General features: G+C 51.8%; 2 protein-coding genes across 4 annotated transcripts; both read left to right on the forward strand.

The window, feature by feature from the left end:
- The first annotated feature begins 329 nt into the window (after positions 1-329).
- On the forward strand, positions 330-6887 carry KRT2 (keratin 2). Its single transcript, XM_058673797.1, has 9 exons — positions 330-944; positions 1712-1926; positions 2270-2330; positions 3121-3216; positions 3756-3920; positions 4184-4309; positions 5020-5240; positions 6291-6325; positions 6430-6887. The coding sequence occupies exons 1-9, from the start codon at positions 330-332 to the stop codon at positions 6885-6887; spliced, it is 1992 nt and encodes a 663-aa protein (XP_058529780.1).
- A 9800-nt stretch (positions 6888-16687) lies between these two features.
- On the forward strand, positions 16688-26412 carry LOC101516825 (keratin, type II cytoskeletal 73). 3 transcript variants are annotated; one of them, XM_058673800.1, is made up of 10 exons: positions 16688-17150; positions 18557-18771; positions 19378-19438; positions 19960-20055; positions 20583-20747; positions 23529-23654; positions 24015-24235; positions 24970-25004; positions 25751-25832; positions 25899-26412. In XM_058673800.1, exons 1-10 carry the CDS (start codon positions 16704-16706, stop codon positions 26002-26004), a joined length of 1554 nt encoding a protein of 517 aa, XP_058529783.1. In that variant the 5' UTR covers positions 16688-16703; the 3' UTR covers positions 26005-26412. The 3 variants fall into 3 exon arrangements, with proteins under 3 accessions (XP_058529783.1, XP_004583252.2, XP_004583251.2); XM_004583195.2 differs by having other exon boundaries at positions 25751-25790; positions 25827-26412; XM_004583194.2 differs by having other exon boundaries at positions 25751-26412.
- Positions 26413-27384: the final 972 nt, after the last annotated feature.

The raw sequence follows: 27384 nt of genomic DNA on the forward strand, positions 1-27384 counted from the left end.
TGAGAAACCCCAAGCTAATCTCCTCGTTTGATGATTTTACAAAAACCAAACTGCTGACAGATGGCCAGATAAAGAGCACACCTTCGCAATCGAAGCCAGTTCTGGGATGGAGCTGGGTGGTAGATTTCCAATGGCTATTAGCTTGATCGTCAGTCACAGGGAATAGCCTGCAGGCAGAACAAACCCGTGTCGAAGCGGGCCCACGCCCAGGTGCAGCAATACCTAGCCGGCCTGTATATAAGGGGACCCTGCAGGCTCCTGGCAGCACAGTTCTCAGTCTCCACTCTTCTCGCGCAAACCATCCACCTTCCTCGCTGAGCAAAACCATCATGAGTTGTCAGATGTCGTGCCGGTCTCGGAGAGGAGGAGGCGGCGGAAGGGGCTTCCGTGGCTTCAGCAGTGGCTCCGCGGTGGTCTCCGGTGGGAGCCGCAGGTCCACCTCCGGCTTTTCCTGCGTGAGCCGCCACGGCGGGGGCGGAGGAGGCTATGGCGGAGGAGGCTTCGGCAGCCGGAGTCTGGTCGGCCTTGGGGGATCCAGGAGCATCTCCATAAGTGTGGCCGGAGCAGGTGGAAGCTTCGGCTCTGCTGGTGGATTTGGTGGCCGAGGAGGCGGCTTTGGAGGTGGCCTTGGCGGCGGTGGCGGCGGCTTTGGAGGTGGCCTTGGAGGCGGCTTCGGCGGAGGCCGCTTTGGCGGTGGCGGCGGTTTTGGCGGTGGCAGCGGTTTTGGCGGTCCCGGCGGCTTTGGGGGTCCTGGTGGCTTTGGAGGTCCCGGTGGCTTCGGACCTGGAGGATTTCCTGGTGGAGGCATCCACGAAGTGTCCGTCAATCAGAGCCTCCTGCAACCTCTCAATGTCCAAGTTGATCCCGAGATCCAGAATGTGAAGTCTCAGGAGCGGGAGCAGATCAAGACTCTGAACAACAAGTTTGCCTCCTTCATCGACAAGGTGAGTGGTGGTGGGGAGACAGGCCTGGAAGAACCCCACCGGGGCCGGGTCTGCTAGGGGCCTGGGTGATTTGTAAACTGCGAGTGAGGAGGATGAGGCCAGTCTGTAGCCAGGAATGACTTGCCCCCTTTGTCGCTTTTGTCCCATCCTTATGGAAAGCTCTGGAAATGATACAGAAAGGCGAGTAATGGCCAGTTGCATCCTGGCCATGGAAAGCATGGGAGAGGTGCCTTCTGGGCCATTTTGTTTTTCTCTGCAAATGATTTCTGTGTTCCGTTCTTCTGTTCTGGGAAGCCGAATCTGAAACTGCCGCTTTGTTGGCGGGGGGGCGGGGGGGGGATGCTGAAGGAAAGCTTGACCTGGAGAGAAAGGTTCTCGGTGCTGTGGCCCATAAGTCCCTCTCTCTACTACCTGGGAGCTTTGTTGAACGCTCTCTGGGTTCAAGGCAGGCGAACCTGTCTTGATTCCTCTCAGGGAAAGGGGCAGGCATTGAAAAACCAAGCGGGCAGCCCTGCTCCTGAGGACTCCCATACAGACTGCCAGTGGAGGCCTGCTGCCATCTTCAGAACCTGCAAGCCCTTTGGTGGGGATTCAGCTAGGATAAGGGAAGGAAATGGACTGGGGTCTTGGGAGCAGCTTCCAACAAAATCTTGGGTGGGGACGTGGGATAGGGCGTCTTGGCTGAGCCAGATGAAGGCAAGGAGGCCAGGTGCCAGGATGTGCAGGAGGCCCTTGGATTGACATGCTCTCTTTCCCGCCCATGGCAGGTGCGCTTCCTGGAGCAGCAGAACCAGGTGTTGCAGACCAAATGGGAGCTGCTGCAGCAGATAGATGTGAGCACGCGGACCACCAACCTGGACCCACTGTTCCAGGCCTACATCAGCGATCTCAAGAAGACGGTGGATAGGCTCTCGGCAGAGAGGACATCCCAGGACTCAGAACTGGGCAACATGCATGATCTTGTTGAGGATTTCAAAAAGAAGTAGGTGGCGGATCAAGCACGAGAGGGTCTCTAGTGGCTGAATGGAGCCATCTGTTGATTCCCTGTCCCGAAGTCACTCCCCTCCTGTTGATGAGCGGGAGAGACCTCTGTGACTTCGTTGAATATTTATTGGCAAAGAAGATGTGAGGGCCCTAGAGGTCACATGCTTTGCGTAACAGGATCAATTTGAGAGCAGTCCGTTGTTATCTGGATGTGAGCATTCCCATGGAGGCATTCAGACTGTACAAAACTCCCAGACAATGGGGGGTGAGTCCAGTAGAAAAAGGAAAAGGAAAAAAAAGAAACCACCACTCTAATGGCCTTGTCATCTGGCTCCCCACAGGTATGAGGATGAAATCAACAAGCGCACAGCCGCTGAGAATGACTTTGTGACGCTTAAAAAGGTAAGCAGGGAACATCCACTCCAGCTGCTTCCCACTCCGCTGGCTCCAGACAGGCAGGCTGGAAGACAGCTCCGAGCACAAAGAGCAGTGGGCAGGGATGGGGAGGAGGTAGTGAGCTGCGTCTGTGGGTCAAGCTTGGGGGAGACAATTTCTCCATATGTATCTGGTAGATTGCTTCTCCCCAGTCGTGTACTCCGAGGCTCTCTTGGATCATGAAAAGTACACACACACACACACACACACATACACACGCAGCATGCCTCATCCCTGTTATAAAGAGCTGAGGAGGAATGGGACTGCTGTAGCACTCTGCCTTAAGTTGCCATTGGCTGTGCCAATGGTGGTGTACTTGGTTTGGTTCTTGCAGGGACCTGGTGTTATCTTCCAGGGACCTTCTGGAGAGGTGGGATAGATAGGAGGGATGGAAGAACTGAGGGCTGTGACAGCCCATGGAGGTCACCACACTCTGTTGTGGGCGTGTAGTCTGCCACAAATAGGAAAGGGAGGCTGGTGAACACGGCTTGGCCCCACTTGAACTTCATGGTCTAGCGTATGCATGTAGGGGTATGTGGTGTGCATGTATATGTGCAGTAGACATGTGCATTCAGCCCCTCATGGGAGTACTTGGTGGACTGCATCCCTAAGAAGGTTCTGTGGGGGATGTAGCTCTCCAGCAGGGTGATGCGGGATATTAGAGAACTGTTAACAAAGGAGCAGGTGAAGGTGGCGCCCAAGGGAGGCTAAGGGAGTCCTTGCAGGGAGCATGAGTTTTACCAGACTTTCCCTACAGGATGTGGACAATGCCTACATGAGCAAGGTGGAGCTGCAGGCCAAGGTGGATGTGCTGCGAGAAGAACTTGAATTCTTCCAGGTCCTCTTTGCTGCGGTAAGGAGGTCAATCTCAGATAGATCCCCTTTTCTTGCCCTTCCCGCTGGAGTCCCAGCCAGCTGGTGAGCAGGTAGCTGGAGTGGGGTCGACAGCCTGGGTGGCTTCAATGTGCTATCATTCCAGCCCCTTACCCCCTAGTGGGAGGGAGCTTCTACAACACAGGTTTTGGGGTGTCTTGGGAAGTCTGGGACAGGAAATTCCAGGATAACCTCCTCTTTCTGCACCCCACCCCCCACATCCAGTTGACTTACCCTTTGCCCAATCCTATACCCCAGACACTTCAAATGCATTATGGCTCTCCTCTTGCCTTGCCCAACTTGAGTGCCACTGAGGGTTTGTGAACCAGGAAGGACATTGCAGGCATTTGAGCTGGATGGGCTTGTGGTGGTGGTGGAGGGGGTAGGAGAGGGGAGTGCTAATTATAGCTGCTCAAAGCTTTTGCTCAGGATGGTCAGACATACAGAAGTCTGAGAACACAGGTGAATCCCACCCCAGCATGTCCTTAAAGCTGATTACTTGCCACGTGTGTACTGTAGGAGATCGCCCAGATGCAATCCCACATCACCGAAACCAATGTCATCCTGTCCATGGACAACAACCGCTCGCTGGACCTGGACAGCATCATCGCCGAGGTTCGCAGTCAGTATGAGGACATTGCCCAGAGGAGCAAGGAGGAGGCCGAGGCGCTGTACCACAGCAAGGCGAGTACAGGGAACACACAACCAGGAAGTGCGTGGTGACGTGACTTGTTGAACCTAACTTGGGCATTGCTGCTGAGAAGGAGGGGTGTTGAGAATAGCACTGAGTCCTTTGATATGGGATTGGGCGTGGTTGCTCTCCCACCTGTCATGAATGTGACCAGCACCTCCAGCTTGGTTGAACTTTGCTGCTCCACCCACCACCCCTTTATGGGCACAAGTCGAGCTTTACCTTCCCTGTGAGCTGTCCTCTTGTGCCCACATAGTACGAGGAGCTGCAGGTGACTGCTGGGAAACACGGGGAGAGCCTGAAGGATCTCAAGATGGAGATCAGTGAGCTGAACCGCATGATCCAGCGCCTGCAAGGGGACATCAGCCATGTGAAGAAGCAGGTGAGGCCCCACTCCACCCACTGGCTCAGCCCCACTGGCCCAGCCCCTGGCTGAATGTGGTAGAATGGGAGTCCTGATGGGTGCAAGCTTCTCTCTCAGTGTGTGTGTGTGTGTGTGTGAGAGAGAGAGAGAGAGAGGTAGTCAACAAGAAGCACCACTCTAGCAGGTACTGATCCAGCGTTAAGGGCTTTCAAACACCCTGACGAAGGTTTAGCCAAAGGCAAGAATCAGGGTCACTTTCTGATTATTCATGTGAGTGAGAGGGAGCAACAACAACCAGGGCACAAGTTTGTCTGACTTGCTGGATTGAACCTGAAGCTTCCCTGTGCTTGGCCCCAGAGACCTGTCTGCGGGGTATGACCAAGGAAGTCGATCCCCAGGGGCAGTCTCCGGTTTTGTAGTAGATGACACAGGAGCTGAGCTGACTCTGTTAACAGCAGAAGCATTACAAAGTAGAGCATGGTCATGGTGTCCACAAGCTAGGAGAAGGGCTCTGGGCTGGTGTTGAGGGCAGCAGAGGGCATTATGGGGGAAGCTGAAAGGGAGGTAGGAGGTGAGTGTTCCAAGGCAGCAGAGTCCCATTCTGGTTGTTTGTGACTTACACGGACTCCACGGAGGACCAGACCCTGAATGTCTCTGCCCCACACATCCCCTCTGCCAGGTCTGACGGCCCACTGCCCAAACAGAATCCTTCTCTGCTTTTCTCCTAGTGCAAGAGTGTCCAAGACTCCATTGCTGATGCTGAGCAGAGGGGCGAGAATGCCATTAAAGATGCCAAGAGTAAGCTCACAGACTTGGAGGATGCCCTGCAGCAGGCCCGGGAGGACCTGGCCCGGCTGCTGCGTGACTACCAGGAGCTCATGAACACCAAGCTTGCCCTGGATGTGGAGATTGCCACCTACCGCAAGCTGCTGGAGGGCGAGGAGTGCAGGTGCGGGGCACTGGGAGGGGAAGAAGGGTCCCCTGGAACTAGGGCTAGAGTGAAGGTAGGGACAGCAGAGGATGGGACAGGGCTTCTGATGGAGGAGGGCTGCCTTGGCCATGATACCCAGGCATAAAAAAGGAGGAAACATTAGTGTATGGTTGTGCATTCATCAAAATGAACGCACTGGCCAAGCATAGTATGTTAGTTTAAGCAACACATTAAACACCCCCTGGGATCTGCTGAAAGAGCAAACAAAATGATGTGAAACATGCTCATTCTGGGCCATCTGAAACATTGGGCTCTTAGTCTATAGGGTGAATGACAGCTCTTCCTACTACTGCACCTGAAAAAGTGGGGAGGTGCAGGCTGGCTGGGGCGTGCTGCCCTGGGCAGGGCAGGGGTAGAGGCAGGAACAGAGGCATTTGCCTGCAAAAAGGGACTCTTTGCTCTCTGTGTGGCCTGAGACCTGGGCCAGTATCACAGGCAGCCCTGGTGGCAGTCAGGAAGCTACCCCAGGACCATCAGCAAGTCATTCTGTAGCTTGAGCATTCGGTGGAAACAGAGGAGAGGGCAGGAGGAAGGGAGCTGTCCAGAGCTGCAGTTCTTCCTGGATGCAACACACACAGTGCAGCTGAAAAACAGACATCCCCACCCCTCATCCCCCGGCCAAATAGCTCTAGGTGCAAAACTGAGTTGCAAATACTGATTGTGCTGCTATGAACATAGGAGTGCATGTTGGTTTCTCATAAAACAAGTGTTCTGGATATATTCCTAGGAGTGCTATTGCCGGATCATACGGTATGTTGAATTTGAAAGCCAAGTTGCTGTTCGGGCATTTGGCTCAGTGCTGCCTGAGAGCAGAGCAGCAAGTTGGCCTGCGACGCAAGCCCATGCCAGCACCTATGATCAGCGTGAGGGGTAGAGGTGCAAGCCATGCATGAGTAACTCCTTGTGAGGCGGGACAGGGGCCGGGGGACAGGCTTAAACCATGCAGGTGCACACACACACACACACCCTGGCTCACCGCCATGGTCTCTGTCTCTCCTTCCCCTGTAGGATGTCGTCAGACTTCAGCAACAACGTGACTGTGTGTAAGTGGCTGGGCATGCTCCTGTCCTGGGGGTGGTGTTTACGGCATGGCAGGTGCAGGTAGTGGTGGCCTGGGCAATGACCATGTCTCTTTCTCTCTCTGCAGCGGTGACAAGCAGCACCTTCTCTTCCAACGTGGCCTCCCGGGCTGGCATTGGAGGAGGCTACGGTTCTGGAGGCCGAGGTTCCAGTTCTGGAGGAGGATTCAGCTCTGGAAGTAGCAGTTACGGTTCTGGAAGCCGAGGGTCCAGCTCCAGAGGTGGTGGAGGAGGAGGAGGCTATGGATCCGGTGGCTCCAGGGGAGGTTCTGGTTCCGGTTCTGGAGGAGGCTCCCGGGGAGGTTCTGGCTCCGGTTCTGGCGGTGGCTTTAGCTCTGGCGGAGGTTCCAGGGGAGGTTCTGGTTCCGGTTCTGGCGGTGGCTTTAGCTCTGGCGGAGGTTCCAGGGGAGGTTCTGGTTCCGGTTCTGGCGGTGGCTTTAGCTCTGGAGGAGGCTCCCGGGGAGGTTCCAGCTCTGAGAAGGGTGCAGGTCAAAGCAGTTCCGGTGTGACCTTTTCCTTCAGATAAGGATGTGATCCCTCTGTGCCTCCACCTGCCCTCAACTCTCCTGCTCCAGAATCTAGAAACCTGTCTCTCGTCAGCATTTTGGGGAAAGGGATGTGCATACTCCATCTTCTCTCCAAAGCAGTGAACCAGAGCCAGTGACACCTGCTGTGTCCTGGAAAAGAAGCTTCATTACCTAAGTTTGTCTTCCCACCATGCCCCACTCCGGGCCTCCATGCCTCCTTATATTGTCCATCTGTGCTGGTTCCTTTATGGGAGTGGGGATCCAGGACCCTGGGAAGTACACTGGTTCCTTCTCAAGACCGTATTTCCCCTAGCAGTGCTGGGAGATGCGTGCTGCTGTGTACATAACTTTTCTTGTTCCCCTCTGCTTTCTGATGCACTGTGCTCTGGGTACCTGCACAATAAATCTCATTTGCAACTGACATCATGTGACGTCTGATTAATGCCAAGCATGGCGAGAGTGGTAGCCGCACATGTTAGGAGATGCGTTGGGATGGGCATTTGTACTGGTGGTTACGACTCCAGTTTGCAATGCTCACGTCTCACACTGGAGCACCTGGGCTCCGAACTGGCTCTTGACTCTGGCTTCCTGCTACTGATGCAGTGATGGCTCGAGTGGTCGGTCTGTGCACCTGTGTGGGAGACCCAGATTGAATCCTTGGCTCCCAGCCTTGACCTGGGCCAATCTCTGCACTTCTGTATCTCTCAGAGAAATACATGGAATGCTCGGTACAAAAAATGGCGTTTGGAAATGACTAAAGAGGGATGTGGTGGCTTGGAGAAGCCCAGCTGTGTTCTCCCAGTAAGGTGTCTAGCTGTGGGATAGGGGCATGAATGTCATGCTCTCAGAAGGCACCTGCCATACTTGGGGCCATGGTGTAAGGGATTATGGGACATCCATTTTTATATAGAAGAAACCGTTCTTTTCACGAAGTGTCCTACTTAAGAATTATTGTCCGTCTCTCTCTGACCAGTGGTTGGGGCCCTCTCTCCTCGGGTAGGCCTGTTGAGCCCCTGGACTGGCCTTGGCTGTCTGCAGGACTCACCCAGCTCGACTGAAGCATGGTCCCTGCCCTCAGGTGACTCCCAAGGGTCTCTCACTGGGATGAAGGAGCGGGCCTAGGAAGCATGTGGAACACCCTGATAAGGGGTCTCCCTCATAACTGACTTCCGTTTTTCCAGCTCACCTCCGTCTCATAGGGAAGTTCTAATACCCTCTGCAAAGAATTCTTTGCCTGTTAATCTAACATTCCAGTGCTGTTCCTGCCCATGGGACCCCCATTTGGGCCACCTCCACCTGGGGCCTTGACCCTGGCTGGGGATTGATAGGCAGGAAGGGCCATGGGTAATTCAGGTGAAGTCTTGCATCTGTGGGTATGGCTTCCTTTTGTCTCTCACTCCACCCCACTTTTGTGACTTGGGAGAGGCCTTAAGTCTGGGACCATCATCTTATTGCTTGAGAAGGCAGGAAGGACCTTGGGGCTCCACCTGCTACAGAGCAGCCAGGCCCTGGGTCTGAGAGGGTGCTGGGCTAGTGCAGGAGACAAGACGACAGGATCTGAGGTTGAGCAATGTTGGGGGGAATCCACGGCTCAGAGCAGGGTCCTGAGGGTGAGCCATGCCTTGGGCAGGTCTGAGGGGCACTGTGGAGGTGAGGGTGCAGGTGGGGACAAGGAGGCTCAGACACCTGCCTGCTTCAATAGACGCTAGCATCCATGGTATTTGGGTCTGGAAGGGAGGTTTAGCAGTCAGCGAATTTAAAAAAAGTTCTGAAAACATTCATTAGTTTAATACTGTAATGGTCAATACTGCACCAGGGCCAAAGGTAGGAGCTGAACTCAACCCAAGTCATTTATCTGGGTTTCAGGCACCCGACTAATGGAGCCGTCACTGCTGCCTGCCAGGCAGGGTCTGCACCAGCAGGAAGCTGGTGTCTGGAGGCAGGGCTGGGGATTAGATCCAAGTAATTGGGTGTGGCCAAGGTCCTCTCAGCCATAGGGCCGCTGACAGTCAGTGCACATCCTAGTGCCGCTTGTTTTATTTTTCTAAGCACTATGCTACAGTGCTCGCTGTACAAGTCCTGTTCACGTTTTAAGCATATCCTTAAGCACTTCAGGGTTTTATGCGGTTGTAAAACTGGTATTAAAATTTTAATTTGCTTTTGTTAGTAGGCACAAATACAATTTAAACAGCGGAGCCTGTCAGCATGATGAGTGTATTTATTAAATCTAATGGTAATTATATAAAGTTGTTGGGGTTTTATGTGTGCATAAGCAGATCACCTGCTAATAAAAATGTCTGACTTTTCTTTTCCAGATTGGTTTCTTTCATTTATTCTTCTTGCCTCATTGCTCTGGCAATGGGGTTCATCCATTAGTACACCTGCTAGATACTGCCAGTACAGCTACTGAATGCCACTAGCACATCTGCTAGGTACCGCTAATACATCTGCTGGAGAAAGCTACCAGGTGGAATCCTCACTGTGTTCTCAGACCTGTAGGAAGCCTTATTCATTCTTTATTTCTATCTTTATTTTACTTGAAAGACAGAGCTACAGAGAGGGAGGTAGAGAGGGAGGGAAAGAGCACGTGAGAGAGAGTGTGAGAGAGAGAGAGAGAGAAAGGGATCTTCTGGCCAATGGTTCATTCTCCAAATGGCTGCAGTGGCTGGAGCTGAGCTGATCCAAAGCCAAGAGCCTTGCTTGGTGTTTAGAGGTGAGCTGAGCTTGCGTTCCTGGAATAAGCTCGCTCTATGTTCTGCTTTCCTTTTTATAGCTGGCTAGACCCAATTTGCTGCTGGTGAGGGTTTTGGGTCTGCCTGCAGAAGGGCCACAGCTACCTAGTTTTCACTAATGCTCCTTACAGCGTGATGATGGCCCTGGGGCCAGTGGTGAGGGGAGAGAGTGTGGAGAGGATTCATGTTACTTCATGTCCTTATATTATCTGAATTTTGCATGAAACTTTTGTTAATGTAAGAACAATACTTAAGGGCCCAATGTAGTAGCTTAGTGACTAAAGTCCTTGCCTTGCATGCACCAGGATCCCATATGAGTGGCTGCTCTACTTCCCATCCAGCTCCCTGCTGGTGTCCTAGGAAAGCAGTCGAGGATATGGCCCAAGGCCTTGGGACACTGCACCCATGTGGGAGACCCAGAAGAAGCTCCTGGCTTGGGATCAGTTCAACTCCAGCCATTGTAGCCACTTGGGGAGGGAACCTGTGAGTGAAAAATCTTTCTCTCTCTGTCTCTCCTTCTCTCTGTAAATCTGTTTTTCCAGTAAAAATAAATAAATATTTAATAAACAGAACAATACTTAAACAGATATATCTTTTCTGAAGGACCCCATGGCAGAGCATGGAGAGCTAGGACAGGTTTCCACACAGGGTCTAGAGGCAGGTGTGAGAGGGGCTGCTGGGGTGGCTGGAGCAGAGGGAAGCCCAGGGAAGTCTTCTAAGACGCCAGGGCCCTTCCCTCCTTCCATACCGCATCTTTGTTTCTGGTAACCACTCATCTACTGTCCCTTTCTGCATTTCAAGATGCAAACCACGCAATCGTTTCAAGAAAGTTCCAAATAGCATGTGGTTTGGCATCTTTGAGGGCCAGCTTTTTTCCCCACATGGCATAATTTTCTGCGGATTCAATCAGGCTGGCACATGAATTGATAGTTCCTGTTCACTGCTGGCTAGTATTTCACAGTATAGACATACCACAGTTAGTCCTGTGTTGATGGGTGTCTAAGTGCTATGTATGCTGTTTCTCGTGCAAGCAGACCTGATACAAGCACCTGAGTGTGAACGTAGGATTTCATTTCTCTGGGATCAGTGTTTGGGTATATAATTACTGGGATGTATGGCAGTTGAGTGGTTGATTTCTAAAAAAAAAACAGCCAAGCTTTTAAAAAAATATTTATTTATTCTTGTTTGAAAAGCATATTTTTTGGCCAGTATGGTGGCTCAGTAAGCTAATCCTCCACCCTCAAGCACCAGTATCCCATGTGGTCATCAGTTCAAGTCCTGGTTGATCCATTTCTGATCCAGCTCTCTAATGTGCTTGGAAAAGCTGTGGAGGATGGCCCAAGTCCTTTGGACCCTGCACTCACATGGGAGACCCAGAAGAAGTTCCTGGCTCCTGTTTTTGGATCTGCTCAGCTCTGGCCAATTTTGGCTATTTGGGGAGTGAACCAGTGGATGAAATATCTTTGTCTCTCCTTCTCTCTGTAAATCTGCCTTCTTAATAAAAATAAAAATTTTTAAGAGGAGCAGATTTTACAGAGAAAATAGAAGAGATAGAGGTTTTTTATTCACTGCTTCACTCCCAAATGACCCAAACAGTCAGAGCTGAGATGATCCGAAGCCAGGAACCAGGAGCCTTACGGGTCTCTCACCTGGGTGCAGGGTCCCAGGGCTTTGGGCCATCCTCTGCTGCTTTCCCAGGCTGTAAGCAGAGAGCTGGATAATAATTAGAGCAACAGGGACACCAACCAGTGCCCCTATGGTATGCTGGCACTGTAGGTAGAAGATTAGCTTGCTACACCTCTGCACTGGACCCAAATAGTCATATAATTGTCCACGATTTATCCATTTCTCCCCCCTCTGCCGTCCCCTCACCCGGTAACACATGAGGGCCAGTATATCCACTGCTGTCGCTAAGTTTGATTTAAGACATTCTGATGGCCATGTGGTGATGATTCATATGGCCCAAGACTGTATTTTCCTAGTGTTAAACCTAGCTTCATGTGCCTATTTGCAATCTGCATGTCTTATTCAGGCAAATGCCTCATTGTGTCTTTGAGTGTTGAGAATATTCTAAATACTAGTCCTTTGCTGCCTAGGTGCTTTGCAAATAATTTCTGTCTCTAGATGAACTTCTCATCTTTCTAAATGAGTTGTTTGGCCAAGTCCTATTTTTAATTTTAATGAAACTTAATGTATTGTGCTTTTTTTCCCTCTAAAAGAGCATGCCTTTTGGGGTCAAGTCTAAAAGTTCTTGATCTACGCCAGATCCTGAAGATGTTCTGCAGTTATTTCAATAAAAGTTTTATAGCTTTGCTTGTACCTCTGTGATCCACACAGAGTTACTTTTTCTGTAATAAACCAGTAAGCCAAGGCTGCCTGGTTTTGTTTTACCAATGGTTGTGCAATCTCTCCAGCAGTGTCTAGTGGCTGCCTTTGCTCCAGTGAATTAGGCTTGTTCGTGTCAAGCCTTGGCTGGTTTTTTTGCTGTGGGCTACTGTTGTTCCTGCCTCGTGTTCCCCCAATTCAGACACGCTCAAGTCCTGACCCCTCTGGATTAACCCTTATTTGGAAATGATATAGTTTTACAAATTTCCCATAAGATGCCTCTTGATTCACAGATCGTTTCGAGGTCTGCTGTTTGATCCTCTTCCGTTCCCTTCCCCCATTGGTTTACAACTGGATTCCCTGGGTTCAAAGGCCACACGGTCTATACTGGGATTTAATTTCCAATCAATTCAATTTTGTTTATGGCTCAGAATACAGCCTGTCTTGGTGGATGTTTTATAAATATGTATTCTGCTTTGGTTAAGTATTCTGTATGAGCCAACTTGATTCTCTTGGAGCAATGGTGATTTTCTGTTCATTGTTTTGTTGCTTGCTTCAAAGAAATAATGAAGTCTATAGATACCTTTCTGCAAGTGTCTATTCTTTAATTTCTATCTGCTTTTGTCTCACATGTTTTGCAGCTGTTTAGTTTTATACCTCAGGAATGCTATGTCTTCTTGCTGAATTGGAACTTTTGTCATCAGGTGAGGTCTCTTGCTCTGTCTCGTGACTTTCTCTGCTTTGAACTTTATCTGATTTTCATATAGCCACTCCTATTCAGTCTTGATTCATTCTCACAAGATGTATCTTGTCCTATCCTTTTACTTTCAATTCGCACACATGTTATTTTTTGGTAGGCAACACATAATCTGATAATCTCTGACTTCTAATTGATGTATCTAGATCATTTCTCCTTAACATAGTTATTGGCATGCTAGGGTTTAAGTCTTCCATTTAAATTTTTGTTTTATATTTACTCTCTTTGTTTATAATCTCTACTTTCCAGTGGGCTCCTTCAACAGTTGTAAGAATCAGTTTTGATTTATGTATATATTTTTGAGTGTATGCCTTTGTATAGAGTTTTCTGTGATCGTAAGTATTTCATTTTGTGTATGTCATAAATAGTTTACTGTTATCATCATTTACTTATGCAGGTGAAATGGACAAATCTTAACTTTACATTCTTTCACCCTTTCCCGTTTATAATTCCTTAAATATTTCCTTTAAATGTGCTCAGAATCATATCAGACAGCATTGCACTTTTTGCTTAAGTCACTGCCAAATATAACTGAGAAAATTCAACAGCAGAAAATCTGTTGTGGGAACCAGCATGTGGCTGTTGCCTGCGACTTTGGCATTGATGGTTCATGTCCTACCTCCCCCGATCCAGCAGCAAGGCCCATATGGGATGCTGATGTTTGGAAGTGTAGGATTAGCCAATTGAGCTGTTATACTGGCTGCTCTAATAAATCTTTCACATTTTTGTTGAGATCCTCTAAATTGCCATGGATGCTTGTAAACCTTTACAAGATAATTCCAACATCACTGTTGATTCGAGATGTTTCCATTTTCATTCAGTTTAAGATCTTCTGTTCTTGATATGACAGGTGATATTTGACCAAAACTTGGACCTCTGGGCTGCTATGATGAGGCACTGAATTGAACTGAAATTTTCCCTGTTAGCTGCTTTTTTTTTCTAAGACTGTGCTGGCACAGGAAAGGGCAGGGATACCACCTTATTGCTTCCAGGTAGAGGGGCGTTCAGGCTCCCCACCTCATCTTCTCCCATACAGGACGCTCAGGACATTGATACTATGTGATGGAGTTGAAAGCCCCAGTTCCCTCTTTGGACCCTCTTGACACCACATGACTCTGGGGAAGGTGGCAGTTAAGGCAGCTGGTAGCAATAAAAGTCTTGGCTTCCCATTCGGCTTTGGCTGGCATGAGTGTAAGGGAGATCGGTTTTCTATGCTGTTCTGGTGAAGAAGGGGCATTGTTGTCCATAAGTTTTCTGTTTCCAAGCTATGGCTATGGAAAGCAGGAATTTGCTAGGGCTTGAAGCAACATTTGTGCGCTTCCAGGCTGACAAACAGAAGACCCAGAGAAATCACCACCATGTCTTTCCTGGGGTTCCAAATGCCCTACCTGGTTTGCCTCCCTTGGCTCCCCTTTTGGAATCTCCTTACATTGGGAAAACCGTGCTTGCTCCATCTTCCTGCATGGGGAAGTCCTAATTATTGTGTACACCACAACTGCTTGTGAGGGTGAGAGGCTGAGCTCCTCCTGCCATTCTACTGGAACCTCCTGAAATACTTGCCCTGGAGGTCTTGGCCAACGCTGAAGACCAGGGTAAGACTGCCCTCTGTGGGAGGTGGGGCTGATGGGGTAAGTGAGTGAAGATTGGATTCAAGCTCATCTGGCATTGAGTTTCCCCTGGTGTGATAGAAAATGCCAGGGGCTCACTATATGTATAAATAAATACAATATAATAATTATATATAGAGAGAAATAAAAGGATATATCATCTATATATGTATATATACATGTATAGGCACACATATATGATGTGTAAATGTATATGTATATGCACATATATGTATGTATATGTGTGATGGCCTTCTTTTGTTTATCTGCTTATTATTTATTTGAAAGGCAGAGTTACAGAGACAGAAAGAGGTCTTTTGTTGGCTGGCTCACTCCCCAAAATGGCCATGACAACCAGGATGAAGCCAAGAGCCTGGAGCTTCTTGCTAGTCCCCCCTCCCCATGTGGGTGCAGGGACCCAAGAACTTGAGCTATCCTCTGCTGCTATTCCCAAGAGCATTATCAGTGAGTTGGATTAGAACAACCAGGACTCGAACCAGCGCCTATAAAGGATGCTGGCATGGCAGGCAGAGACTTAGCCCATACAATGCCAGTCCCAAGGGCTTGCTGTTTGAAAAGCCACTTCGAGGAATTGTCAAAACAGATGCCAGGGATCATGTGCTTCGGTGGTTATGATTTCAAGGAGCAACTATGAGTCTGTATGTTTGCTTCAAGATCACCTGAGGGTACCTCCCCATCCTCTGGGATCCTCACCCCCCTGGAGAGCAGGTAGGGAGAACCAGAAGGAGACTGGTCTTCTTCTTGGGAGACTTTCTGCTCTTTGGGAAAGTGGGCTCCCGTTGGAGTGCAGGTAGAGACATCTGGTTTGTGGACATGATTTACACAACAGAAGCTGTTGCTGGGCTGTTAGCTTGAGAGGGACAAGGGGCCAGGGACAAGCCTCAGTGGCAGGTGCACAAGGAGAAACTGCCAGGAACAGAGAAGGAAAGTGAAGGTTGCCTGTGCAGAGAGGGGTTCAGGCCTCCCTGGAGAATTGGCAGGTGCAGCGTCAACACTTGCTTTCGGCCCTTGTGGGGTGGGGGTGGGGTAACGGCTGGGCCTGTGACATATGGCAGTTCACAAGCTGGCTGAGACACAGGTTGCAGTCACCTCCAGGTGACCCTGGTATCCCGATAGGAGCACCCCCGGAACGATTCTGCATCCTTGTCACAGCGTAATAATGGGGCTGGGGAGAAGGGGTTTCATCATTGTGTAGCAAAATACACTTGTCTTTTAACCCTACTTTCCAGCGATCTTTCTGAAGTACTTTTTTTTTTTTTAAAGATTTATTTATTTTATTACAAAGTCAGATATACAGAGAGGAGGAGAGACAGAGAGGAAGATCTTCCATCTGATGATTCACTCCCCAAGTGAGCCGCAATGGGCCGATGCGCGCCGATCCGAAGCCGGGAACCTGGAACCTCTTCTGGGTCTCCCACGCGGGTGCAGGGTCCCAATGCATTGGGCCATCCTCGATTGCTTTCCCAGGCCACAAGCAGGGAGCTGGATGGGAAGTGGAGCTGCCGGGATTAGAACCGGCGCCCATATGGGATCCCGGGGCTTTCAAGGCGAGGACTTTAGCCGCTAGGCCACGCCGCCGGGCCCTCTGAAGTACTTTTGGCTCAGGGCCTCATTTCTTCTATCTCTCATCCCTCTTCTTCCCCCAGGAGCACTAGGTAGATAGAACACAGGCTCAGTATGCAAGGAGCTCTTTTGACACTGGTCAGCCCTGTCCCCAGGTCAGCCACTGCAATGAGTGGTCTTGGCTGCTATTTCAAGGTTAAGAGTAGGGGTACAGGGATGGTACAAGGAAGTCAGTGTGTGCTGGGGACCTTGGGAAGGCACAGCATGGGGACCCAGATGCCTTCTGAGCTCCTCCTATAAGATCCTGGCCAGCCGTGAGAACTCCCTCTAGGAGGCCTGGGAAGTCAGGCCAGGCCCATCTCTTCCTAACCACATAAAAGCTGTTCAGCAGGGTCCCAGAGCAGCCCATCTGATGCGTAAGATTTCCCACTGATGGTGCTGCCAATTAGAGGTCTTCTATTCTTCTCCATGGGGAATGGCCGTTGAGCCTGGGACACATCTCCCAACCAAGATCCTCCTAGGGATAATTTGACTAGGCTAATTATCTCATGTTCCAGAGATAAGACTCAATTACAAGAGTAAGGCTTGCAAGCCCAGCACTTTGGGGATTTGCAAGTTATTTTCCCAAGTGTCTCTGATTTTGTTAGGGGGAAAAAGTGATTTCTTGCTCCCAGGCAAACTAAACCCATCAATTAAGAGTGGTGGCTCCCTCTTGAGCCATATAAAATGGGAGCCTGAGGTCTGTGGCAGGTGGACGGCACTGCACACCGCCAAGAGTGAACACTTATCTCAGCTCTCCACTTTCCCAGCATGAGCCGCCAGTTCACCTGCAAGCCTGGAGCTGCTGCCAAGGGGGGCTTCAGCGGCTGCTCAGCCGTGCTCTCTGGGGGCAGCTCATCCTCCTACCGGGCAGGGAGCAAAGGGCTCAGTGGGGGCTTCAGCAGCCGGAGCCTTTACAATGTGAGAGGTACCCGGAGCCTCTCCTTCAATGTGGCCAGTGGCAGTGGCCGGGCTGGAGGCTATGGGTTTGGCCGGAGCCGGCCCACTGGCTTTGCGGGCAGCATGTTTGGCAGTGTGGCCCTGGGGTCTGCGGGTCCGTCTGTCTTCCTGCCGGGGGGCATCCACCAGGTCACTGTCAACAAGAGCCTCCTGGCCCCTCTGCATGTGGAGCTGGACCCTGAGATCCAGAAAGTGCGCAGCCAGGAACGGGAGCAGATCAAGGCTCTGAACAACAAGTTCGCCTCCTTCATCGACAAGGTGGGAGCTATAGAGAGAACTGGGCATGCAGTCCTGTCTCCCCCTCCCACTCCCATAGGAAGCATAAGAAGACAGACACCTGTCCAGGAGGCAGACAGCCTGGGCATGGCAGGTGACTATTGGATCAAGCCCTGGTTGTCAGAAAATAGTTACTGAGGGTCAAGGGAGTGAGAGGAGTAGGAAAGTTCAGTCCAGAAAGTGGCATAGGAGACAGAGAAAGTGGCCTGCAGGCTTCCAAGCCAGGCAGAAGAGAGGCCTGGCCCATGAGAGCCTGGGTTATGTTGAAAGTGGAGACACTTCCTCCTTCCCTCATGGTGCCTCCATCAGCTCAGCCTCTGGTCCAACTCGAGCCTCTGTCTGCCACTCTCAACATCCCAGGCCAGGCAGGTGGCGGGTGGGAAGACGGTGTGACAGAGCAATGGTTCTCAAATGTGGGTTCAATCCAGTGGATTCAGCCTTACCTGCACCCCCAGTGGCAGTGCATGCTCTTGGCAGTCTGAATTGAAGACTCTGGAGGGGAACCCTCCACTGCTAGATTTGGGAACCATGGAGGGACACAGTGGCAGAAAGTCTTGGAAAGGAGAGATTTCCTGAGCTCAGTGGAACTAGGGGAAGCTCCCCAGGAGGGACACTGAGCTAGGGCATTGGAGCATGAGTAGGAGTTTTCCAGATGCAGATGGGAGAGAGGCAATCCAGGGAGAGATAGGACGTGTCTGGGGAAGGGGGCTTTGGTTGGATGGATGCTGAGGGTTGGACACAATGTGAAGAGTCCAGTGAAGAATCTGGACTGGACGCTGCTGAGGCAGTTTGGAGGGGGAGCCACCCAAGGGTCTGCAGTCAGGGAGACAGGCTTGCTTTAGGTCACAGTTCAACAAGATCTGGTCTCCCCCTGGGGTGATGCTGTGAGATAATGGAGATTCTGACTTGGATGTACTATCAGCAGATGGGTTAGCTCAGGCCCCTGGGTTAGCTGAGCCCCTGCCCTCTGGACCGGATGGGAGAAGCCATGAACAAGGAGATAGGCAGCAGGTACAGCACAAGCCAGGGTGCCAGTCCCAAGCAGAGGAGCCCAGGAGCACCAGGCAGCACACACCATTGTGCATCTAAGGATTTTGTTGAATGAGGCAGCCCAGGCTATGCTAACCATAGACACACGCCCTGGCAGGTGGGGCCAGGCAAGAGGTCTTGAGCTGACAGATGGAGAGGGAAGTGACCTTCAGGGTTGCTTGTGGAATGAGCGGATCACACAAAAGACAGACTGGGGAGGGCCTGGGTGGCCTTGGTGTAGAACTGTGGTAACCGGTTGGAGCTAGCATAGCCCAAGAGAACTGTTCGTGTCCTGGGATGGGGATTCCCAGCCCTCTCCTATTTCCATTGATTGATGGTGGCGGGACTCGGGGTTGCAGGTACGCTTCCTGGAGCAGCAGAACCAGGTGCTGGAGACCAAGTGGGAGCTGCTGCAGCAGCTGGACCTCAACAACTGCAGGAACAACCTGGAGCCCATCTTCGAGGGCTACATCAGCAGCCTGCGGAGGCAACTGGAGACACTGTCTGGGGACCGTGTGAGGCTGGACTCGGAGCTGCGGAGCATGCGTGATGTGGTGGAGGACTACAAGAAGAGGTGAGTGGGGAGGCTGTGGGGAAACACTGTGCCCAAGCTGGCTGCCTCCTGGGGCTGGACTTTCTCCAATGGGTGCCAGGACCTTAACCTCTGCCTTGGAGGGCTGAACTTGCTGGAGAGACGTCTCTGAGCATAGTCGAGCCAGATGGGTGCCTAGTATGGGCAAGCCAAGAGGATTGCTGGCTGGGTAGGATCTGGGGTTGCTCTAGGGTCCCCCAATCTAGTTTCCCTTAGTCACTTGGGCCATGTTCCTTCTTCTTGTCATTGGGGACAACTCTGGCTTCTCTGGAGCCCCTGCCTTGGCCATGGTGTGGGTGGAGATGCTGGTGGGGATGCCTGGCTGCAGGGGGCCAGATGCACCCTCTGCTTGGCAGGCCTTCCAGGATATCCACAGCCAGACAACGCAGTCTCTCTACTCCCCGCCAGGCAGTGGGGTCTGGGAGCAGCCTATTTCCCACTCAGTCCACCCAGTCCTGGGCAGCTGGCACAGACTTGCAAAGACCCAGACACACACCTAAGCACATCTTTCAGATGGGCCTCTCTCTTGGGGTCTCACCGTGAGAACACACGCACACACATGACTAGACTCTGATGCTTTTCCTGCAGGTATGAAGAGGAGATCAACAAACGCACAACTGCTGAGAATGAATTTGTGGTGCTCAAGAAGGTGGGCGGGGTTTATGACTCTGTTCCCCAAGGGTCGTGGCGGGGGTGGGGTAACATAGCAGTAAGAGCAGACAAGCCTGCAGCTTGGAGGGTTGGGGACATCTTGGGACACGTGGATGCCCATCTGGCACACATCAGCTTGTCAGTGCCCTTTGTGTGGAATTAGCTCCCAGCTCATGGTCACTTCCCCAAGGGCACAGATGTACCTTGGGCGGAGGTTGGCCTCCCGGCTCTGTTTGTCTCTCTGGCAAACATTTGTGGCTGCAGATGGATCAGCCATGTGCATTCCGCTGGACAGAGGAGAGGCTCCCACAGCTCGCTCTCTGAGAGAATGGAGGCAAAACGAGTCCCAGACATGGCAGGGACTTAGCCAAGAACGGCTCTGCCATGAGTCCTGGGCCTATAGCCCACTCCCTTGGGGGCAGCAGTCACAGGGAAGGCACTGATCTAGCCACTGGGGGTAGGGCTTGTTCGGGCTCAAAGGCAGATGACATTAGGGAGGGAACTCTGATTTTTCCCTAGGATGTGGATGCAGCATACATGAGCAAGGTGGAGCTGCAGGCCAAGGTGGAAGCCCTGGACAAGGAAACCAAGTTCTTCAAGTGCTTGTATGAGGGGGTAAGGCTCTCCTGCTCCCCATCCCCCTCCTTCGGTCCAGCACCCAGACAGCCACACTTGCGATGAGCAGTGACTTATTTGTCATTCACATTGGAAGTCCAGGGGACCGCCATCACACGAGTGTTGGGAGTTTGGTGGGTCAAAGGGAGAGTGACCACTTGTCCTCAAGTCCCAATTGTCTCTGGAAGCCAGTTGGCATTAAACTTCAGCCCGAGTTCTCCTTTGTCCTGTTGGCTTTCTTCCTACCACTTGAGAGGCCGAGCAGGTATCTACTGGGGTGAATGTGGATGTGGGGGGCGATCCTCACACCTTCCTGCCAGGCACCTGTGGGTTCCAGTGTCCTCCTGCCCCATCACAGGGGTGTTTTCTTCCTTGGGCTGCTGCTGATGCCCCGAGGCAGTGTCAAGATGCAGGCAAGTGAGCTTTTGTCTCATCAGCTTGTGGAAACATTGTTTGGATCTGTGTTTTGGGGGGAGGTTGTTCAGCCATGGTGGGGTATCACAGTTCCTAGCTTCCCCTGTCTGCAGGAGATCGCCCAAATGCAATCCCACATCAGCGACACATCTGTCATCCTGTCCATGGACAACAACCGCTCACTGGACCTGGACAGCATCATTGCCGAGGTCCGCGCCCAGTACGAGGAGATTGCCCAAAGGAGCAAGACCGAGGCTGAAACACTGTACCAGACCAAGGTGGGGCTGCGTGCTACCTCCCTGGGGTCAGGGACACAGGGCCCTCTGGGTCCGTCATCTGTTCAGCCTACCCCATGCCCATCCACCACAGTTGAAGGGAGGAGGAAGGGCAGCTCCATCCTAGAAAAGGACTTGAATGTGGGGCAGGGTCTGGATGAGCTGAGGGCGGAGGCTCCGGAAGCTGAGAGTTCTGGACTAAGTCTCGGACGGGGCCAGGCAGAGGAGAAGCAGAAGCAGCTGACATCTCAATTCCTCCACTTACTGGACCACATGAGGGGTGTCTACAAGTAGCTTCCACCTTCTCTTTGAAATCTAATTGTCGACAAAGCGACAAGAAGTCCAGTGGGTGGGGAGGGCTTCTCTGGCTTTTCACATCAAGATGGCAACCCCCTAATTGCTCCTCTTTGCTGCTTATCTGGCTCTTTCTCAGGAGAAACCAACACTCTTGGGAGACCTTATCTCTCCCTCGCCCAGTCTCCCACTGGGTGGCTCAGGCAATGAGAGATTTGGCCTGCAGCAGGGGAGGAGGGAGACCTTCAAGTAGACAAGGCCAGCCAGGGCTTCTAGAGAAAGGCTCTGACTCCAGGCCCTGGTCCCCAGAGCCTCCCAGGCCGATGCTGCCAGCTAGGGCTGAGAGTGCCATGCATCTGTGGCCTTCTGCTCAGATAGTAGGGGAGTAGTGGAGGTGAGGGGAGGGATGTTTGGGGTCATCTGTTCATCCACTTCTCCCCTAGGGGGGCAAAGTTGGTCAAGCAGGATTGACTTCCTGGTACCCTGGCAACTGTATTGGGAAAGCTGGCTTTAACGCCGCTTCCCTCCTCCACCTCACTATCTTTAACAATGAAGAAGCAGTCTTACAGAGAGCGATTTGCTGGCCCAGGGTGTCTAGTTGGTAGGTGACAGAATTGAATGTGAACCTGAGGGGCTGACTGCCACCTGGTGAGAGGTGAGGGAAGGTGGCTTGTTCCAGGGTTAGCTAGCCCTTGAGGTCACACGGTGGGGGGCAGGGATCTGGAACACGGAGAACAGTCCCACCTGCCCCCCAACCTTCCAGAAGACTCAGCATCTTTCATGGAACACCTCCACCTGTGTGGCCCAGCCCTTGGGGACCTGTGCTGGGGGTGCACCTGCTCTGTGTGCCTCTGGAATGCTGGAGTAGAACTATCTGTGGGTAACAGAAACAGCAGGAGTAGCCGAAAGCAAGCGAATGACCCACAGTCCAGGGCCAGTGGTGTTGGTATGTACCTGAGTTTACACCACCACTACACACAAAACATTCTTGCCAGCCACATCCTTCTTAGCCCAGCAAGATTCCTATAGCCCATCATGCTATCAAGGCATAGGAGCCAGGAAACATGGATGGATGCCTAGTCAGTTCCCTCTTCCATTCATTCACTCATGAGAAACTTTTCAAAAAAATATTTTAAGGGGCCAGCATTGTGGCATGGTGAGTTAAGTTGCCTCCTATAGTGCCAACATCCCATATGGTTACCAGTTTGAATCCCAGCTGCTCCACTTCCAGTCTAGCTCCCTGCTAATGCACCTGGGAAAGAAGTGGATGATGGCCCAAGTGCTTAACTATTACACCCATGTGGGAGACCCAGAAGAAACTCCTGGTTCCTAGATTCGGTGTGGCCCAATCCATAGCTGTTGTGGCTGCTTGGGGGTGAACAAGTGGATAGATGATTCTCTCCTTCTCTCTATATAGCTCTACCTTTTAAATAAATGAAGTAATTTTTTTTAAAGAAAGAAAGCAGGATGAAGCATTTGCTTCTATTTTTTTTTTTTAAAGTGTTTGATTTATTTGAAAGGCAGAGTGACCAAAAAAAACAAAGAGCTAGATCTTTGGTCTGTTGGCTCACATGCCTACCATGGCTGGGGGCTGAGCCAGGCTGAAGCCGGGGACCTAGAACTCCCTCCAGGTCTCCCTTGTTGGCGGCAGGGAGCCAAGATCTACAACCTCTTAGCGTTTGGGCTAGCAGGAAGCTAGATCAGAGGTAGGCATTCCAAAGCAGCAACTTCATCTGTGGGTGAAATGTCTGTTGTCTCCATGACATTTTTTTTTTTGGCCCCAACCAGGCACCGTGTTAGGCTCTGCTGATTCAGAAATAAAAACCACTGCCATCCATGTATTCTGAGTCTGAGGGGAGACAGAAGCACCCATTCACAAAACAGTGTGATCAGACCTATGCACTGGAGGGCCACAGGCGATGGACACAAACTTGCATAGGATCAAGGCAGGCTTCCTGGAAGAAGCGACTTGAAGCTGAGTTGCAGCTGGCTGGGGGAAGGGCAGGCAGGTTGGGGGGAAGTTTCTAAGTGGGACGCTCATGCAAAGCCGTAGGGACACAAGGCACATGAAATAGCTGGGGGAGCCATGGGACTGATTGACACAACTGGGAAGACAAAGACAGGGGTTGGGCAGGGAGAGTGAGAAGTGAGCATCTTGTTCCCTGGTGATGAGTTTGGACCTGACCTTGACATTGAAGGGCTGTGGGTACAGGAGTATCATTCTTGGAGTTGTGTGTTACAATGTTGAGGAATGTAGAGACAGACTTTCAGCAGTCTCAAGGCCAGGGGAAACCACTATCTTCAGCTGCACTGGAGGCAAACAAACCCAGCAGACAGATGGTTGACCAGCAGGGTGTCAAAGGGCTTGGTAGAGCAGAGAACCCCTGCCCATCTCTGCCTGACTCCCCACGCCACAGCACAGCCTCTGTGCCAGTGGTGGCTCAGCCTAGCCCTGAACTGATGCCGCTGCTTGGAACTCTCCCTGCCCAGTTCCAGGAGCTGCAGCTGGCAGCGGGCCGGCACGGGGATGACCTTAAACACACCAAGAACGAGATCTCGGAGCTGACCCGGCTCACCCAGAGGCTACGTTCGGAGATTGAGAATGTGAAGAAGCAGGTGAGATGCTGGGGCTCCTAACTCAACTCCCGAGGGGTGGGGAGAATCATTCAGCACAGCCCCTGGCCCTCCTGCCTCTCCGGATCGCCCAGCCTCCAACCCTCCCTTGCCTCACCCCACCCTCCCTTGGCTCCCATCTGAAGTTGGAAGCAACCAGAAGGCCTTTGCACTAAGCCGTGGGGTGCTGAAGATCCTCTAGGACTGCATTACTGCCGTGGTTATGGCCGTGCTCATAGTTGGGTCCCTGCTCTAGGGACTGGGGCAGCACAGGCAGGTCCCAGGCCCTGTGAGTGTGCTGAGGTTAGGGTGAGCCCAGGGTGTCTTTAGGACTCAGAAGGAATGGTGCCTTCTGCTCCTCAGTGCAGCAACCTGGAGACGGCCGTGGCCGATGCTGAGCAGCGAGGCGACTGTGCCCTCAAGGATGCCCGGGCCAAGCTGGATGAGCTGGAGGCCGCCCTGCACCAGGCCAAGGAGGAGCTGGCACGGATGATGCGTGAGCACCAGGAACTCATGAGTGTGAAGCTGGCCCTGGACATTGAGATTGCCACCTACCGCAAGCTGCTGGAGGGCGAGGAGTGCAGGTGCGGGGTAGAATGAGGCCTTGGAAGCATCTTTATAAATCCCAAGCTGGGAGAGGATTGTGGGAGTGTCCTGGTGGGAAGTATCTGGCCAAAGACTAATTAAGTCATTTTATTATTTATTATATTCGCTTTTACTGCAGCTTCCTGTTTTCTTATTTGGAAAAGTTTTTTGTTTGCCCTGGTGATGCCAAACTTTAAGAGATGTGCACTTTGGTGGTGTAAGGCACATCTCATTTAACACGTGAGCTCTGTCACGTGGACACTGCATGTGGCCACTGTGACACTAGACAGTGCTACAGGTGGCCCTGGCCTAGCTGAGCACCATGCTGTAGCCGAGATCTAGAGAGAAAATGTCACAGGTCTGTTAGCTCCTTAGACGTACCGCCCACACCCGCTGCTGGTGGCCCCACTCATGTGTTTGCTCTGGCAGTACCTTCACAGATTGAGCCAGTGAGTTCAAGGGAGGGGGATTGGTAGGAGGGGACCCTGGACAGCGGTGTGAGTGTGGGTGCTCTTGGGCCCATAGCGGAAGTGGAAGGAAGGAGAGAGAGAGGGAGGGAAGGAGGGTAGGGCCGAGGCTCAGCAGGTGGAGTTAATGAGGTGTGGCCAGTAGCTGAGCTCATGGAGACCCAGGTGGCCTGGTGGGTGCTCTCTGGGACAGCGATCAGGCTATTTGAGGGCGAGGCTGCGATTCGGCAGGAGAGGAAATCACCTGTGCTTTTCTCTCCATGCAGAATGTCTGGAGAATATACCAACTCCGTGAGCATCTGTGAGTATTTCGTGCGTTGGCCAGGGTAGAGGGGGAAGATTTCCTGTAGGCAACCAATTGACACAACAGGGAATGAGTGGGTGTAGAGGACGGGACCCCTTGAGCCCTGGTGCCACAGTCTGGGGGCTCTGCTTGGTTCACCTTTATTGTCATATACCAGGAACTTTAGAAAGTGTGTGGAAAAACAGAATAACAAGATATGCTCATTTTGATGCCCCCCCCCGAAAAGTCCCATAAATTGAAACCCTGGCTGAGTGTGTTGCTACTTAGCGTTTTCTACAAGCTTTCTGAAGGTCTCCTCATCCCTGCTACATGGGCTACTTCCCAGAGATCCCAACTGCACAAAGTGGAGGCTCCCAGCCCCAGTAACACCCCTGCTTCCCTGCAGGGGGGGACACTGGGCCTTGAAACCAGGTACCTGTGCACACACAGGCTAAGCACGACGGTTTTAAAGTGTCAACCTGGTCCCTCCTAAAATTCAGGCATGGAAACCCCCTTCCCCTAACCCAAGCAATTGGGAAATTGTTTGAGACAGGGGGAATAAAGAAAAAAAAGTTGGCGGGGGGGGGGGGGGCTTGCTGTTTTTGTTGACTCTATGGCTGCTTTGAGGTACAGCAGGATAGAGGCTCAGGAAATGAACAAGATGACACCCAGTTGAGTTCATGGTTGGTGTATTTTCTTAAGAGTGTAACATTTGTGTCAGCTTGGGCTGGGAAGCTGATCACCTGTTACTCTATCCTCCACAGCCGTGGTCAGCAGCTCCACAGCCGGGACTTCAGGCACCGGGTCTGGCTATGGGTTCAGCGGGGCTGGCACCTACAGTTTCCGGCAGGGCGCCCTTGGAAGCTACAACATGCTGTCTGGCGGCTGTGTCACCGGCAGTGGGAACTGCAGCCCCAGTGGGGAGGCCAGGTCCAGGTTGGGCAGTGCAAGTGAGTTCAAGGACACCCCAGCCAAGACCTCAGCTTTGAATCCAGCCACCAAGAAAACCACAAGATAGAGGGACAAGCTCTTCCTTCTCCAGTAGGCTGCCTTGCCCTGGCTAGCTCTGGAATCCTGTGTGCCCCTGAACCCCAATGGGTCCTGACCTCACCTCCTCATTCTCCATGCAAAGGGAACTCTTGGCTCTGCCCTCTCCTAATGCAGACCCTCACAAAGAGACAAGTTCTCTCCCTAGGGCAGCTCCCTCCACACCCTGGCTTAGGGAGTTACTTGGTCATGTGTGCCCTTGGCCATAAGTTATTGCCCTCCTGGGAGAGAAATGCTAGCTTAGGTCAAACACCTGTTTGTAGGTTGCTCCTTGTCTGGCCGCTGCTCACTCCTGCTGCTGGGCCTGTCTATCCAGGGTGGGAGGGGGCGTCCCTGCTCTGGTTCCTGCCCTATTTCCCATGTCTTACCAATAAACACGTGAAATCAACACGGAGCCAGGCTGCTGCTTCTCTCTTGTGTCTGGGACCAATTATGGAGTGGCTAATGGATGGGAGGAGCCTGGGAGTATTCACGTCTTGGAATCTGAGCAAGAAACCTTCTCCAGATGGTGCCGACCGCCACCTGCACTGGATCACTGATGCCCAGGACTGCTCTCTCCACTCCCAGCAGAGGTGCCTTCCCCAGGCCAGTGTTCCAGTAGATGCACAATCTTATTTTTTTTAAAGATTTATTTATTTTTATTGGAAAGGTAAATCAGATTGAGGGAGAGACAGAGAGAAACATCCTCCATCTCCCCCAAATGGCTGCAATGGTCAGAGTTGAGCAAATTCAAACCCAGGGAGCTTCTTCCAGATCTCCCAAGTGGGTGCAGGGTCCCAAGGTTTTGGGCCATCCTCTACTGCTTTCCCAGGCCATAAGCAGGGAGTTGGATGGGAGTGGAGCAACCAGGACATGAACTGGTGCCCAAATGGAATCCGGCACTTACAAGTATTTAGCCACTGAGCCATCCTACTGGGCATGATACACCATCTTCAAGGACTCAGTGGTTATCAGTAGGGAGGAGAAGCCAACCCTTGTCTGGCAGCATGATCTAAAATGGATCAGGAGCCAGTTCTAAAAATTCTAGGGCTGGGGGTGTTGGGGTTACTTCCTGTTCCCCCTAGAAAGGGCCCTGGGGTTAGTTTCCTGTTCTCTTTGTTTTTGCAAGGACCCCACTGAATTGAGTGTGGATGGGTATGAATATGCTCTCTCTCTCTCTCTGTTAAGTGCTGGGTCATCTCTGTCACATACATGGCTTTGTTGTTAAGACACTCAATGCTCAGATATCTCTTCAGGTCCCCCAGCTTCAGGGTACAGCTCCCATGCTACATCTGAGTGGGGCCAATAGGTTAAGTCCAAGCTTAGACTCCACAAGTTCCAACCCATTTTAACCTCTTCTCTTGCACCATAA

Source organism: Ochotona princeps, chromosome 15 (genome assembly GCF_030435755.1).
Source record: "Ochotona princeps isolate mOchPri1 chromosome 15, mOchPri1.hap1, whole genome shotgun sequence".
In the NCBI taxonomy this organism is placed as follows: Eukaryota; Metazoa; Chordata; class Mammalia; order Lagomorpha; family Ochotonidae; genus Ochotona; species Ochotona princeps.

Bases quoted from the DNA above. Each gene is read 5' to 3' on its own strand.
- KRT2 (XM_058673797.1), top strand. From the start codon at position 330: ATGAGTTGTCAGATGTCGTGCCGGTCTCGGAGAGGAGGAGGCGGCGGA. The intron at 3,217-3,755 runs GTAAGGAGGTCA...TGTGTACTGTAG, and splicing joins TCCAGGTCCTCTTTGCTGCG to GAGATCGCCCAGATGCAATC. The intron at 5,241-6,290 runs GTGCGGGGCACT...CTTCCCCTGTAG, and splicing joins CTGGAGGGCGAGGAGTGCAG to GATGTCGTCAGACTTCAGCA.
- LOC101516825 (XM_004583194.2), top strand. From the start codon at position 16,704: ATGAGCCGCCAGTTCACCTGCAAGCCTGGAGCTGCTGCCAAGGGGGGC. The intron at 18,772-19,377 runs GTGAGTGGGGAG...CTTTTCCTGCAG, and splicing joins GTGGAGGACTACAAGAAGAG to GTATGAAGAGGAGATCAACA. The intron at 19,439-19,959 runs GTGGGCGGGGTT...ATTTTTCCCTAG, and splicing joins AATTTGTGGTGCTCAAGAAG to GATGTGGATGCAGCATACAT.